Raw genomic sequence first — 15,108 nt, forward strand, 5'->3', positions numbered from 1 at the left:
GAATTAACTATTTTAACGATAATTATAAGTGAATCGCCTTATTGGGGTCCACGAGACAGTTTTTGGGTCGGAAGTCGGTAAATATAAGAGGCTGAGTAAGACAATCTGGCAACGTTGCAGTGCTCACTCAGTTCTGGGCATCAAGTTTGGACAGAAAATCGACTATAGATTGTCTCCCTGTAGTGTTAAGCAGACAGTGCACAACCCAAATGGAAAATATATCCTACTGTATGATATGAAGTTACAGAAACCAGAAACTTTGATGGTAAAACGAAGTGAATCATTCCCCGAAACGTTTCACTATTGAGATTCGAAGCACTTCAGTAATTCATAGGTGTGTGTGAGTGTGTGCTAATCTGTCTACATCTGGTGAACCTCTCTGTTTCATGGGTGTCCACAAACATCCTGCCTTCCACTGGCCTCACCAATTAAATGGACTACAAATCAACTTGGGGCTGAAGAGTAGCTGTAACCGAATCACTATAGTTGAGTCGTTTGTGAATGAATCGTTACACCAGCCAGCGCCCGAGCACACCCAGGCTATTATAGTTTGCTAACCCACTCATGACGACCAACACTTGTAGGAACACGATATATCTAACATAATTTTGAGTTAAGGGAAGGGTGTAACGAATATCTTAAGCCCGTATTCTTAAGATGGTATTACAAGACATCTGACATCAGCTATTTCTAAAGGTCAAAGAGAAGATCAATCGGGTTCTAATGAGGGGTTTTTTTAGGCTCATGGTACAGAGGAAGGATCAAACTATCACCAGGGTCATAAAACTACCCCTGGAAATGCCCACAACTACTACGAAAGCCTTGTCAAATATGTGTTCTTGGGGTCATATTATGAAACATTTCGCCGCCCAAGAACACATATTTGACAAGGCTTTAGTAGTAGTTGTGGGCATTTCCAGGGGTAATTTTTTGATCCTGGTGGTATTTTGATCCTTCCTCTGTACCATGAGCCTAAAAAAAAAAACCTCATTAGAACCCGATTGATTAAACTTCTCGGCATCCTCAGCTCACCTATTTGAAAAGCCCCTCGTAGAAGTTGCTGGGCTTTTCATGGACTGTTTTGTGATGGTAGTGATAGTTTTACACGACTTCTCTATCTTGAACCTGAAAATCACCCATGGAAACACGGTTAACTTCAACTCCCACATATCCCCTCACCTTTCGCCTTTTCCTGTAAGTTCCCCATACCCACCTGTACACACCTCCCTTACCTCCCCCAATACCCATACCCACCTGTACACACCTCCCTTACCTCCCCCAATACCCATACCCACCTGTACACACCTCCCTTACCTCCCCCAATACCCATACCCACCTGTACACACCTCCCTTACCTCCCCCAATACCCATACCCACCTGTACACACCTGCCTTACCTCCCCCCAATACCCATACCCACCTGTACACACCTCCCTTACCGCCCCCAAGACCCCTACCCACTTGTACACACCTCCCTTACCTCCCCCAATACCCATACCCACCTGTACACACCTCCCTTACCTCCCCCAATACCCATACCCACCTGTACACACCTCCCTTACCTCCCCCCCCACAGTACCCAATGCCACCTTTGCACACCCTCACACACCTGCCCCCCCCCCCACACACACACACACACATACCCATATCCACCTTAATCTTTTTTGTGGCCTTGGGAAATAGTCATTATAATAAAGAACATGAAACTTATACATCCCAACAAGGTGAACAGTGAAACAAGACAATTAAGTAGAATCTTGTATTTACATATAAATAAAAGTAGGCGGTTCACAACCTTATAATCTTTGTATGACCGAGAAATAAGTAGATGACCTTTTTTTACAATAATGGTTAACCTGGAGAGAGAGAGAGAGAGAGAGAGAGAGAGAGAGAGAGAGAGAGAGAGAGAGAGATTTGGGGGGGAGGGGGGGGGGGACTTGTTAATCAATCTCCTTTTATCTCGACTGACTGACTGACTGACTGACTGACTGACTGACTGGAAACACAACACCTGCTCACACACCTGTACACATTCCTGAGTCACACACGTCACCACACATCTGACTGACTGACTGACTGACTGACTGACTGATTCACTCACTCACTCATTCACTCGCAAACTGAATCTCTACAGAAAAGAAGGAAAAAAAAATTAGTTGTCTAAGGTTTTTAAGACACTGCTTCAACTACATGACACACACACACACACACACACACACACACACACACACACACACACACACACACACACTTATTAAGGCTTTCCAATATACTCTAAAATATGGAACTGGGAATCTGGAAAAGGAATACATGGGAAGAGGAAGAGGAGGAGGAGGAGGAGAAGGAGGAGGAGGAGGAGGAGGAGAAATACTGCAAACATATCATCCAGGAAGAAGGAAAATGACAAGTGAGGAATAAAGGAATAAAAACAAGGAAGGAAGGAAGAGAGGAAGGAAGGAAGGAGAGAGGGGATGAAGGAAGAAAATATAGAAGGAAGGGAAAGGAAAGAGGAAGAGAATAATAATAATAATACACTGGATATGATAATTAAGTGAGGGGAGAAGAGGAGGAGGCAAAGAGAAAGGGAAGAGAAGAGAAGAGAAAGGGCAAACTAGGAATGGGAATGATAAATCTGGAATGTCAAAAGCAGGGATGACTGGCCCGGCTGGTTAGGGGGGGGAGGGGTCTTGGCAGAGCTGGGGGAGGGGGGAGTTCCTATGGGGGAGAGAGTGGGGAGTAGGGGGAGTAGAGATGGGCAGTAACCTCAACGTGGGGTCGTGTCATGAGGCTTGGGTGCCCCTGTCAAGGCTTGGGGCTCCCCTGCAACACACACAACCTCCCCCTCACACACACGCCTTCACACTGACCTCTCGCTGGCAAGGCCCAACCATATGACAGCCTCGTGAGAACCCTACAGAAATGAACACCTTGATATCACCCTAACAATCAATGACAATAATAATAGATGTTTCACTTAAGTCTTGTCATATTGCATCCCATAAGTGATTTCCTGACTTGCTGTTTAAATTATTTTGTGGGAGAATGCTGCAAACTCTTCCTAACTATTGAATGCGAACCAGAATTCCCGACGGTATGCTCACGGGAGGCTTCGGAAATCTGTGAACCTTTTATGAGAGAGACTTGCAACACAGAACATCTCGTCAAACTCTTTCCTGTGGCCTGAAGATTGAGTTTTTTCTGTCCCTAATACATGCTGTCACAAATAATAGAAGATACCTTGAGACTTGCAACACAGAACGTCTCGTCAAACTCTTTCCTGTAGCATGAAGATTGAGTTTTTTCTGTCACCTAATACATACTGTCACAAATAATAGAAGATACCTACAGACTTGCAACACACAATGGCAAGTCTTCCACACCCTCTTTACTGTGACCTGAAGATTGGTTGAGTTTGCCATCACCTCATAAATACTTCCACAGTAATAGAATAATACCTCGTGACTTGCGACACAGAACGGCAAGTCTTCCTCACTCTCTCTACTGTGACCTGAAGCTTAATGGTGTTTTCTGTCACCCGATAAATAGTCTCGCTAATAATAAAAAAATAATACCTATGGCTACATGTATATATTCCAGAGAGAACATATTTTTTTCTTCTATTGATCTTGTTACTGTGACCTGGAGATGAGTTGAGTTTACAGTTACCTCGTAAATGCGTTCACAAATAATGATAAAAAATACCTATAGCTACAAGTATATATTCCAGAGAGAACATCCTTTTTTTCTTCCTCTATCACAATGTTTGAATATAAAAAAGAAAGTATATATAAAGCCCTGGCCAGTAAAAGCACACAAGAAATTATTATCAAGAGAGAACATTCAATTTCTTTTACGACACTTTGAAAATATTGAAAATCGTCATCCAAAACCTTTCTTTGCCAGTACAGTTTCAGGCTTCATGTCTCACCTTTCACATTTGACTGCTCATGCAAAACCACAAAAAATGCTCTATACATCCAGACCTTTTTTTTTCATCACAATCTTGAAGTATAAAAAAATAAAAATCATATAACCTTTACCAGTACAAGTAGTGATGAAGGCTTTGTTTACCTTCCCTTTCTGTCTGACTGCTCACAAAAATAATGATAAAAAATGCTACACTCAGACTGTTCTCTTCCTATCACAATCTTCAGAACACCATAAGAGATACAAATATGAAGCCTTTGCTGTACATGTAGTGTGATGGAGGCTTTGTTTACCTTCCTTTCTGTCAGACTCCCAACAAAAATAATGATAAAAAATGCTACACTCAGGCCGTTCTCTTCCTATCACAATCTTCAATACACCATAAGAGATACAAATATGAAGCCTTTGCCATACAAGTAGTGATGGAGGCTTTGTTTACCTTTCCTCTCTGTCTGACTGCTCACAAAATTGTACATATGCAAGGGAGAAAATTCTTTGGTCACAACCTTCACAGTCAAAAAATACATAAATACAATCTTTGCCAGCACAAGTATTGATTGAGGCTTTCCAGACGCCTCTCTCGCTTTTCTTCAGTCATTCTTCTCTTTCCGTTCCTTCCCTTCTTCCTTATTTTCCTCCCCCATAACTCCATCCTTGCCTCCTTCTTCCCCTCATCCATTCCTTTCCTTCCCTTCTTCCATCCCTTTCCTTCCTTCCTTGCCCCCCTTAACTCCCTTCATCCTCAACTCCTTTCCTTTCCTTCTTCCCCTTCATCCATGCCTTTCTCCCTTTCCTTTCCTTCCTTCCTTGCTTCGCCCCCCTCAACTACCTTCACCCTCAACTCCTTCTTCTTCCTCCCATCTATTCCTTTCTTCCTTCCTTACTTCCCCCCTTTAACTCCCTTCATCCTCAACTCCTTTCCTTTCCTTCTTCCCCTTCATCCATTCCTTTCTCCCTTTCCTTTCCTTCCTTCCTTGCTTCGCCCCCCTCAACTACCTTCACCCTCAACTCTTTCTTCTTCCCCCCATCTATTCCTTTCTTCCTTCCTCTTCCTATCCGTTTAACTGCTCATAAAAAAACACTCAAACGTAAAACTCATTGGATAACATTATTTTTATCACAATCACATGAGAAAATTAAACAAAAAATACATATGAAAACCCTTTGTCAGTGAGGCTTCCCCTGAATGTGTCTAACTCTCTTGTGTAGGCTATTTGTTACTGTCTGTCTGTCCATCCTATCAGTCTGTTGTTTATTCTTTGCCTATTGCTATCATCTCTACAAGTGTCGATATGTTCTCCCTTCCTGTTCTCTCCTGACCGAGTGCTCGTCTGACTCTTGCCTCCATGAATCTCTGTTTGTTAGTGTGTCATTTTTGTCCTTCTATCAATTAGTTTGTTTTTTTACTTCTCCCCCTCGCCAATACCCCGAAACACACCTCCACGTCTTACTCCATATGCCCCTCACACACTCTTTCCTCCTCCCTTTTACCCTCTCACACTTCCATTTTCCTTTCGCCTTTCACACACTCATTCCTCATCTTTGCCTTATACTCTCATCCCCCCCTTGCCCCTATCATTCTTTCCTCCTTCCTCTACCCCTCTCATACTGTTCCCTTTTCCTTTCGTCCTTCACAAAATCATTCCTCATCTTTGCCTCATATTCTCATCCTCCCTTGCCCCTATCACTTTCCTCCTTCCTCTCCCCCTCTCACACTGTTTCCTTCCTCGGACCTCTCCCGCACTGTTTCCTCCTCCCCCTGCCCCTCTCACAATCTTTCCTCCTCCCTGTCAAGGCTCCCCACCGGCACACAAGGCAAGGGATCAACCGCATACAGGGAGAGAGAAAGGAAATGTTTGTGTACCTCATATTTCCTAGAACAGAAACAAAACACAAGTATACAATGTTTTCTTTTGGCATCCCTCAGGTTAACAGGCCGAGGAATGCAAGGATATCGGATTGAGTTTTCACGTCTAGGGGCATGGTAGATGTGTAACTTTTTTTTTCTTCCCAGCCAGTCCTCTGTCATCTCCACTGTTACCAACCAACCCTTTGACACCTCTAGTTAGCTAATAAATTAACAGATTGCTTATCAATACTTTACACGAAATATTACGGAGTCTGTTACAGTATCTTCTTTTACACAACATATGTAATAGTAGTAGTAGTAGTAGTAGTAGTAGTAGTAGTAGTCATAGTACTCATATAGTTTACAATATCCAGTCATCTATTGGTGTTCTTTAAAAAATACATGATTTGAATATGTGACAAAGTAAGGCTGCGTTTAATTACACAGTGAATAGAGTCACTGAGACGAATCTATGTATATCACAACACACCCACTACAGCCTCCCTCCCCCCCTCCCCTCTCCTTGATGCTGGCTATGGAAGGTTAGCATCCTCCCGGCCTCCTCCTCCTCCTTTCTCTCCACACTCACGCTCCTCTTACTGCATAAACACTTAGGCTCAATTATTGTCTTGCTTTACTACTGATTGTGACTGCTGGTGCTCTTGTGTGGTGCCGTCTTCATGTATACCTCTCTCTCTCTCTCTCTCTCACACATACACACACACACACACACACCAGCTCGCCTGCCGTCAAGGAATGTAAACAACGAGAGAGGCAACACAAACACTCCTGCATTGATCAAGTACCTGGATCATCGTAATGTCACTCCCACGCTGCTGGAATGACTGGGTTCACATGAAAAGAGTAACCTAACATTCTCTGATACGTTCCAAAACTGCCCGACTGCCTCATGTTACATAACTGTCAAAGAACTGCAGAACTTTAGATTCTGAGAAGAGCAACCAAGTCTGTGTGTTGGTACTGACATCAACTCAACGGTGAATGTTAGTGACGATTTTCTATGCAAGAGTGAGTGAAAAGACAGACAGACAGACAGACAGGCACAATTGTTAATGTCACACGAAAGGCCAAATCTCCTTGAAAAAGATTAAAGTCAGATTAGACTAAACACAAAATGGTTTTACTTGAGACCAACTCACACACTAAAACATTCCTGCTCTTGGTTTAGTGAAAACAGTCCACGCCAGACCTTTGCTCCTTGTCACACTGCAGTGCAAAGACTCCAGGTGCAGGGAGCGTGTTGAAGAGAGGGTCACAAGAAGCCTCAAGGTGGGACACACTGCCACACTCTGTTCCACAACACAACATTATGGCACATCCAAGGCCTTGATGGGATGGTGGGGTGATGTGTGAGGGTGTGGCGTCGGTGCATTGCCCCCACCATCTCTCCCCATGCCCACCCACCCTCACGCCTTCCACTTTCTTTCCTCAAACACAGAGAATCCAGGGTATTACTTTGAGTTAGTAAGCTGGGCCACAAGCTGGCATTGTACTGCAACATCTGGTCAAAGAAGGAAATAAGCAGGAATCTTACATGAACTTGGTGTTGGCTTTTTTAACCGTTTTATCACCACTAGTGTTAAACTCAGCCTACACGCGGCCCTTCCTGAGACAACAGCTATGGTAGCCACCCTCTGAGCTGCCCTCTTGATTCAGAGCTTGTGAAGGTTTCTAGTCACACTTCCTTCCACACAGCACTATCCTGGCACTCAGTCTGTGGAGCCACACACCTGGGTGGCACTGCATAACTGACTGTGCATTTTCTGTTCCCAGTGCCAGGACTTCACACAGCCAGTCTGCCAGCCAGCCGTCAGTCACCGCCACAGCCATCCACTGGGAGCGCTGCACCTCCATTCTGTGTCTACGGTGCCAAGCTGTATTTTATCACTCTTGTCCTGCACTCAATCAAAAATAAAAAGAATGGCCTGAAATTATACTTCAACAGCCTTAGCAATTATCTGAGTGAAACTGTTCCACCAATTCAGTCAATCCCTAAAACATTGAGCCATTCCCAGAAGCCCACAAAGGCTGGGAAGTAACAGTAAGTACAGTACTTTCCAACTCAAACTGTTCACAATCTTCACCAAGAATGGTACAAGAGAATGGCTGACAGAAAAAAAAAACTTGATGACACAACTGAACAAGAATATTTTGGTGAAGGGTATTTTGATATGAAAGACTTTATGGGCCAAATCCAGGTAAATTTGAGACTGCAGTAGTTGAAACAGGGGGGGGAAAAAATAAATAATAACAACTTTTGAGAGTTGATAACCTAAGTTAGGGAAAGTACAGGAATGAGGTCCTTCCACTGCAACAGTACGATGACATGAGACTCAGAAGAGGACAAACTCAAGCATAACGAGAGGTTTTTGGAGCTACCCGGGCACCCACCATGACACACACGTACAAACACTTGCATGCACACACAACCTCCTCCCACCCTCCAAGACTGAGCAAGCCTTGAGGGGGTGAGCAGGATTGTGTTCACAGTGGGCAGGGTACTGGTGGGCCCCGAGGGCAGGACAGCAATAACAACACACGTCCTAACAGCTGTGGCGTTACCTGGACACACGGCCGTTCAGGTTGCCTACACTGAGTCTCCAGAGCAGGTAAGTGTCTCAACACCTCCAGGTGGAACTTGTTAAGCCAGTCCCAGCACCTTCCCCTTCCCCCTCCCCCACAATGTCACCTGGTCTAGTGTATCAGCATATGGCCTTGGATATAGGAACTTGCATTCATTAAGGTAAATATATCAAGTTCAGGCAGAAAACAGATGATCCACAAGGTCATTATTATATGTATATAAGTTATGTATATATATTTTCATATATATAATGTATGTATTTACTTATCATGCTGTATGTCATCGTCATTCAGCTCTGATCTACTGTTCTATAGAGTGATTGGGTTTATGGTGGGAACGTGGCGCGTCAGGCTTGGCAGCGTTGGTGAAAATGAAGTGTGGTGACTGAATGTCTGCTTGAGGGTGTTCTGAGTGTCTGGGCGGGGCAAGCAGGATGAACTCAAGTGTAGGAGACTGTGCTCGGGTGCCCGCTCCTTCAGGCTCACACTCACATCGCCTCTCCTCCCCCACTCACCCTGGGTATCAAAACAGACTAACCATCTAATCGGCCTCTTCTTCAAATATACAAAAATAAAGTCGTCAAGTCGTTACTCCCCCTTGCCTTGCTCTGGGAGGCTTGCTGCTACCATTCAAAAATTACAAGGTGATGAAAATAGTATCTAATGTTTGGAAACTGAACCAACAGGAAGACTATCATGGTTTTTACCTTCCTGGCCCTCCCCTGGCTAGCATCACAGAGAGAGTGGCTCAGCTGACACCCAGCAACACTACCCAACACACACTGACACCCACCCACTGTACCCTGACCCATCTGTGTGTGTATATGTCTGTGTGAGTTCTTACCTAATTGTTCTTACCTAGTTGTGTTTTTACAGGCTTGAGCAGGCTTGTGTTGTCCCAATTTTTAAACCATTTTGTCATACAATTCTTTAAATCTGTGAATGTTGTTGACACACACACTTCACCTGGTAATGCATTCCACTGGTCAACAGCTCCATTTGGAAAACAGGCTTCTTACATCCTTGTCACCTCATTTCTTAACCCTCTCGCGGACGATGACGCGTTTTGCGTCATCAAAGGTAAAAGGTCCTGGCGCACGATGACGCGAAACGCGTCATAAGAGTTAAAAAATTGATAAAAAATTAAGTTGTCGGTGGAAGTGCATCAAATTTGGAGTGTCATTTGTTTGGATAAGTTTCTTAATGGTAACATATGGCAACCTTTCTAAGGAACGTAAATGAGGAGCGTGAAGTGATTTTTAGTGTTTAGCCTACTCTGACGGGAGAAGAAAAAATACAGTTTTCTTGGTGTAAGTCAGGAACTAATAGGCGTATGAAGATTTTTAGGATACCATAAGAATCCTCACTAAATTCCGCTTCGAAACATATATTCGGCTAAAAAAGTTGGCCCACAAAATTTCGAGATAGCAAGTGGGGAAGAGTTGGTACTTAGGATTTATTGTCTACAATACTCTATACAGAGACTTGAAACGAGTTTCTATTGTTTATATATATTTTTTCCTCTATTTTTATTTGTGCATGTTCTAGTATGTCTTTATGAAGCCATTGATACCAAATTTATTGGGGTACGATATATCTGTGATGGTAAAATACGTACTGGAATATAAAGTTTCGCGGCGGCAAAAAAAGGCTGGTCGGGCCTGAGAGATGCATGGTGAGTGGAAGAGAAACTTACTGGAAGCTTACTGTGCACGAGAGGGTTAAATATTTTTCAACTGTGTTAATTTCCCATGTGATATAAATTTCTTTATGTCTATCTTCTTTCCTGTGGCACACTTGTACAACATTACCATGTCTCCTCTCCTCTCTCCAGGGCTGGCAGAGTCTTTCCTCATAAGTTAAATCTCTTAAGCTGGGAACATGTTGTGTAGCAGCCCTTTGTACTTTTACAACCTTTTTAATGTTTTTTTTTAATGGGGATTCAAACTGCTGCTGCATATTCTAGAGTTGGTCTTATATGTGGAATGATTATCTTCCTCACCACATCCTCATTTATAGGTGTGAAGGCCATTCTCATGTTAGCTAATAATATATTCATAGCCCTTGTTTTTTCATTAATATGGTCTGCTGGTGTCATCTTGTTGTTAATTATCATTCCCAAATCTTTTTCTTTCTGATATTTGCAAATTGGGATTTTACAACATATTCCCGATCAGGTCCCTTGTTATTTTTTACAACCATCTGGTTGTAAAAGTAACAGTAGACCTAATTGGGAATATAAGTTGGGAAACTGGAGGCAAAGGTTGCCAAGCTGACCAAGGAAGTGGAGATGGAAAAGGGTGAGAAGATGGACGTCCTCACCCGGAAGAAAAGCGCCAAGAAGGAGAACCACAAACTAACAGAGAAGGTGAATGAGGAGAATGCAAGACTAACCCTCAAACTGTCCAAGGCCCAGCAAGAGGATGTGAAGAGGGAGAGCAAAGAAACTCTGCGTCGGAAGTTTGAGGCTGAGAAGCAGCAGCTCATCCTAGAGAACACAAATGAGAGGTCCGGCAACCAACGCCTTCCCAAGGAGTTCAATCTCCTGGAGCAGAGGAATAAGTTTCTGGAGGAGCAGCTGGACAAGTACAAAGGAGAGAATGTCCACAAGCGCACGGCAAGCAGTGTGAGCAACCTGAAAGGTGTGAGTGACGGTCTGACAGAGCTGGTGCACGATGGCGCCTCAGGTTTCCCAACTTTCCTGGGAGACAATGACGTTGGCTACGGGTCAGTCAGGAGCAGGACCAGCGAAGTGTGTGTGTGTGTGTGTGTGTGTGTGTGTGTGTGTGTGTGTGTGTGTGTGTGTGTGTGTGTGTGTGTGTGTTGGGGGCTGGGTGATGGATCTGACTAACTTCCCTCTGAGCAGCTCTGCCCCCTCCCCCCCCTAGCCAGGCTCTATTCTAGCCTCGGTGATGCAGACCGCATGGGGTCGCATCGTTCATTTCGTCTGGGAATGGTTGCTGGGATTTTAAACCTCGTAAAAACTCATCTCTAAAGAAACATCACTATCAAACAACCTAGAGATCACTGTTAATAAAGGGGGAAAACTCTACTTTTAAAACAGGCACTAAATGAACATGGCATCTCATATGGCACATGCTAAAAACAAAATTCCTCACTACAGTACATTCAAAAAGATGGGCGGGCCATCCTAAAACAGATTCCAGTCTAAAATACACAAAAAGGGAAAGGCTTCTTCAATTCACCTCAAGTTAAGGCCAAAAATAAAACCCAACACAGGCCCCCCACCAGCAGGCCCCCCACCCCCCACCTGCCTCAGCCGCCCCCTGACTACTCCAGTATTGCACGCTGGGTCTCCTCCTCACAGCCTCCTCGCCAGCAGCAGCAGCAGCAGCAGCATACCAGTACAGGTGCATCAATGTGTTTTCTTGCCTCACACACACACACAGTCTCAGGGTGAAGAAGCTATTGTGGTGCTGGAACAGTGAACAACAGTGTCCTGCTTCAGGTGGTGGTAGTGGTGATGGTGGTGGTGATGGTGGTGGTGGTGGTGGTGGTGGAGGTGCCGTGCGGCTGCCTCCCACAACCGTCCTCCGCCTGCCCTCCGCCGCAGGTCCAGTGTTACACAAAGGCTGCCCAAGGATCACAGTAGTTGTGACTTCATAGGAATTATATCAACTCTGTCCTAGTAGAAATAACTAGACACCTCTACTATGTACACCGCCAGCCGGCCGCCGCCCCGCCTCGGCCTGGTACACTGGCTGCCATGGGGCTGGGGCGCGCCGGCCTATCATCACCCCCTTTCCCTCCGGCCCAACCCCCACCCCCCCCACCCTCGGACACTCAAGACGCCGTGACCCGCTAGACTGTGGGTCATGCCGAGAGTTGGGGGGAGTGACGGGGCCACGGCCTCGAGGTGTGAGGAGTGTTGGCCACCCCGGCAGCCCGGTGCCTCGGGGCGCTACAACCTCTCGTCACTGCCGTCGTCAAAGGCTGTCCATGAGTTGGGCTGTTGGGAGAGGTGGTGGTGGTGCTGCTGCTCGTGGTGTCGGATGGCGTGCCGCAGGGCCGTCAGCGGCACCGTGGTGTCCTGGCTCTGGCCCTCCACCGGCATGTCCAGCAGCGTGTGCCGCCCCACCAGCCCCTCCAGCATGTGGGCCGCCGGGGAGAACCTGACCCGCCCCGTGGAGTTGCCCCCCGAACCCCCGGACAGCGTGGAGTACATGTCCGGGGCGCTGACATAGCTGCTGTCCTCGCTGGTCATGCTGTCCGGTGGGGTGGGGTTGGTGGGGGTGCCACCCCCGGAGCCCCCTGACCCACTGCGGGGCTTGGGAGAGCTCCGGCCGAGGGAGTAGTTGTACTTCCTGAGGGAGGAGCGCGAGTGGTGGCGGGGCAGGTCCAGGGAGCCGGGCCGGTCCGCCGAGCGCTCCGTGTCTTGGGAGTTCTGCCGCGACACACGGGGGGGCGGGGCAGGGCCAGGGTGCAGCTCCAGGTGGCTGCTGCGGTGTGTGGGGGTGGAGTAGGAGCTGTCCCCCTCGTCCTCCAGCTTGAAGGAGGGGTTGATGTTGGAGGAAGAGGTGGTGGAGGCATTGGAGACGGAGGAAGGGGTGCGGCGGTGCTGAAGGTTGAGCCTGGAGGGGGTGCGGGGGTTGGTGGAGGTGGAGGAGGAAGACACTGAGGTGGAGGGGTTGTCATAGGCATGGTACCCTCCTCCTCCCTCCACTCCGGCGGAGGCGGCCGTGTGTGCCGTCGCGTGCCGCATCATGTACTGGGGGTATACGCGCTGCTCGTAGTGCACGCTGGCCAGGTACTCCGGCGGCGCCCCGTGGCTGCTGTAGTAGTAGTTCAGGGCCTCCCCCCGGTGGTCATACGGCTGGGCATACGGCGCCTCCCCCCGGTACATGTCCGAGTCAGGCTTAGGGGAGGGGGGGGCCTTGGAGGACGAGGAGGATGCAGGGGGTGGGGGGTGCTGTTCCCCCCACACCATCATGTGCTGGTTGCTGCGGTAGTCTGGCCTCAGGTAGTCTGCTGGCCCAGGGATGTATATCGCGCGCTGCCCGCCGCTGTAGCTCACCACCTGCTGCTGTGAGGGGAGGGGAGGGGTGGGAGGTTAGTAGTGATGGTATTGTGACCTCTCCCTGATAATGATACTACCAGGGAGAGCTGACTGTTAGGGGTGAAGTTATCCATTTCTTCTCCCGGACTCCTTTACAAATGTTCTCAATGCTAGACTCAATGCTGACTATTAGAGGTAAGGTTATGTTTCTTCTCTCCAACCTCTTCACAAATGTTCTCAATGCTAGACTCAATGCTGACTATTAGAGGTAAGGTTATGTTTCTTCTCTCCAACCTCTTCACAAATGTTCTCAATGCTAGACTCAATGCTGACTATTAGAGGTAAGGTTATGTTTCTTCTCTCCAACCTCTTCACAAATGTTCTCAATGCTAGACTCAATGCTGACTATTAGAGGTAAAGTTATGTTTCTTCTCTCCAACCTCTTCACAAATGTTCTCAATGCTAGACTCAGTGCTGACTATTAGAGGTAAGGTTATGTTTCTTCTCTCCAACCTCTTCAAAATGTTCTCAATGTTAAGCTAAAGCCACAAGGGTATAAATGGCTGCAATGTCTTATCTCAAGGAGGTGGATGTCCATGCCTTGCACAGTCTTCCATCTCCCATGTTCAAGGAGTTTGCACTATCAAGGCAGTAAAAAAATGTCTATGCTTCCTTATTGTAGCCTAATGATGAGTTGCCACCAGGGGAAGAAGGCTAAACTCAGTATGTGTGTTTGGGAGCCTTTCAAATTTAAGGGAGAAAGAAATGGGACACTATCTCAACATACCCCTCACTCATTCCTCATCTCCTAGCAGCAGCATCCTCACTAAAACTACCCCTTTCCTTATCTTATCTTTGTCCCTCATGCATCCCTCATCCCCTTACACTTTCATCACTATAACTTTTCAGCTCACTTCTTTATCCCTCATTCGTTCCACATCTCTCTTGCATCATCATCCTCATTCCATTTTGTTCCTTACTCATTCCTTGTACCCTCATCCTTTTTTTTTTTTACAACAAAGGAGACAGCTCAAGGGCACAAAAAAAAGGAAACAATAATAAAAAAAGCCTGCTACTCGCTGCTCCTAAAAAAAAAAAAAAGAATCGAAAGAGGTGGCTGAAAGAGGTCAATTTTGGGAGGAGAGGTGTCCTGATACCCTTGCTAACACTCTTTGCCTCACTTCTCCTATCATCCTCATTCTTTAATTCTCAATCATTCCCTCTCTCTCAGTTATTCTTCATTCCCTCATTCCCTTTCATTCCTCACTCATTCCTTGTACCCTCATCCTTGCTAACACTCTTTGCCTTGCTTCTTCTTATCATCCTCATTCTTTAACTCTCTATCATTTCATCTCTCTCAGTTATTCTTCATTCCCTCATTCCCTTTCGTTCCTCACTCATTCCTTGTACCCTCATCCTTGCTAACACTCTTTGCCTTGCTTCTTCTTATCATCCTCATCATTTAACTCTCTATCAATTCATCTCTCTCAGTTATTCTTCATTCCCTCATTCCCTTTCGTTCCTCACTCATTCCTTGTACCCTCATCCTTGCTAACACTCTTCGCCTCACTTCTCTTATCATCCTCATTTCATCTCTCTCAGTTATTCTTCATTCCCTCATTCCCTTTCATTCCTCACCCATTCCTTGTACCCTCATCCTTGCTAACATTCTTTGCCTTGCTTCTTCATACCATCCTCATTCTTTAATTCTC

General features: G+C 46.1%; 1 protein-coding gene across 14 annotated transcripts in view; it reads right to left on the minus strand.

Moving 5' to 3' along the window:
* Positions 1-1,744: 1,744 nt before the first annotated feature.
* LOC127000592 (mitogen-activated protein kinase kinase kinase 11-like) overlaps positions 1,745-15,108 on the minus strand; it is a 151,018-nt gene continuing 137,654 nt past the window's right edge. For 8 of the 14 annotated variants that reach the window (XM_050864486.1, XM_050864484.1, XM_050864485.1 and 5 more), the window contains one exon: positions 1,745-13,423. In XM_050864486.1, the coding sequence (XP_050720443.1) occupies positions 12,302-13,423 (1,122 nt within the window). In that variant the 3' untranslated portion in view covers positions 1,745-12,301. The remainder of the gene's footprint in view (positions 13,424-15,108) is intronic. The other 6 variants (XM_050864482.1, XM_050864481.1, XM_050864477.1 and 3 more) reach the window with 4 other exon arrangements.

This window comes from Eriocheir sinensis, chromosome 19, assembly GCF_024679095.1.
Source record: "Eriocheir sinensis breed Jianghai 21 chromosome 19, ASM2467909v1, whole genome shotgun sequence".
In the NCBI taxonomy this organism is placed as follows: Eukaryota; Metazoa; Arthropoda; class Malacostraca; order Decapoda; family Varunidae; genus Eriocheir; species Eriocheir sinensis.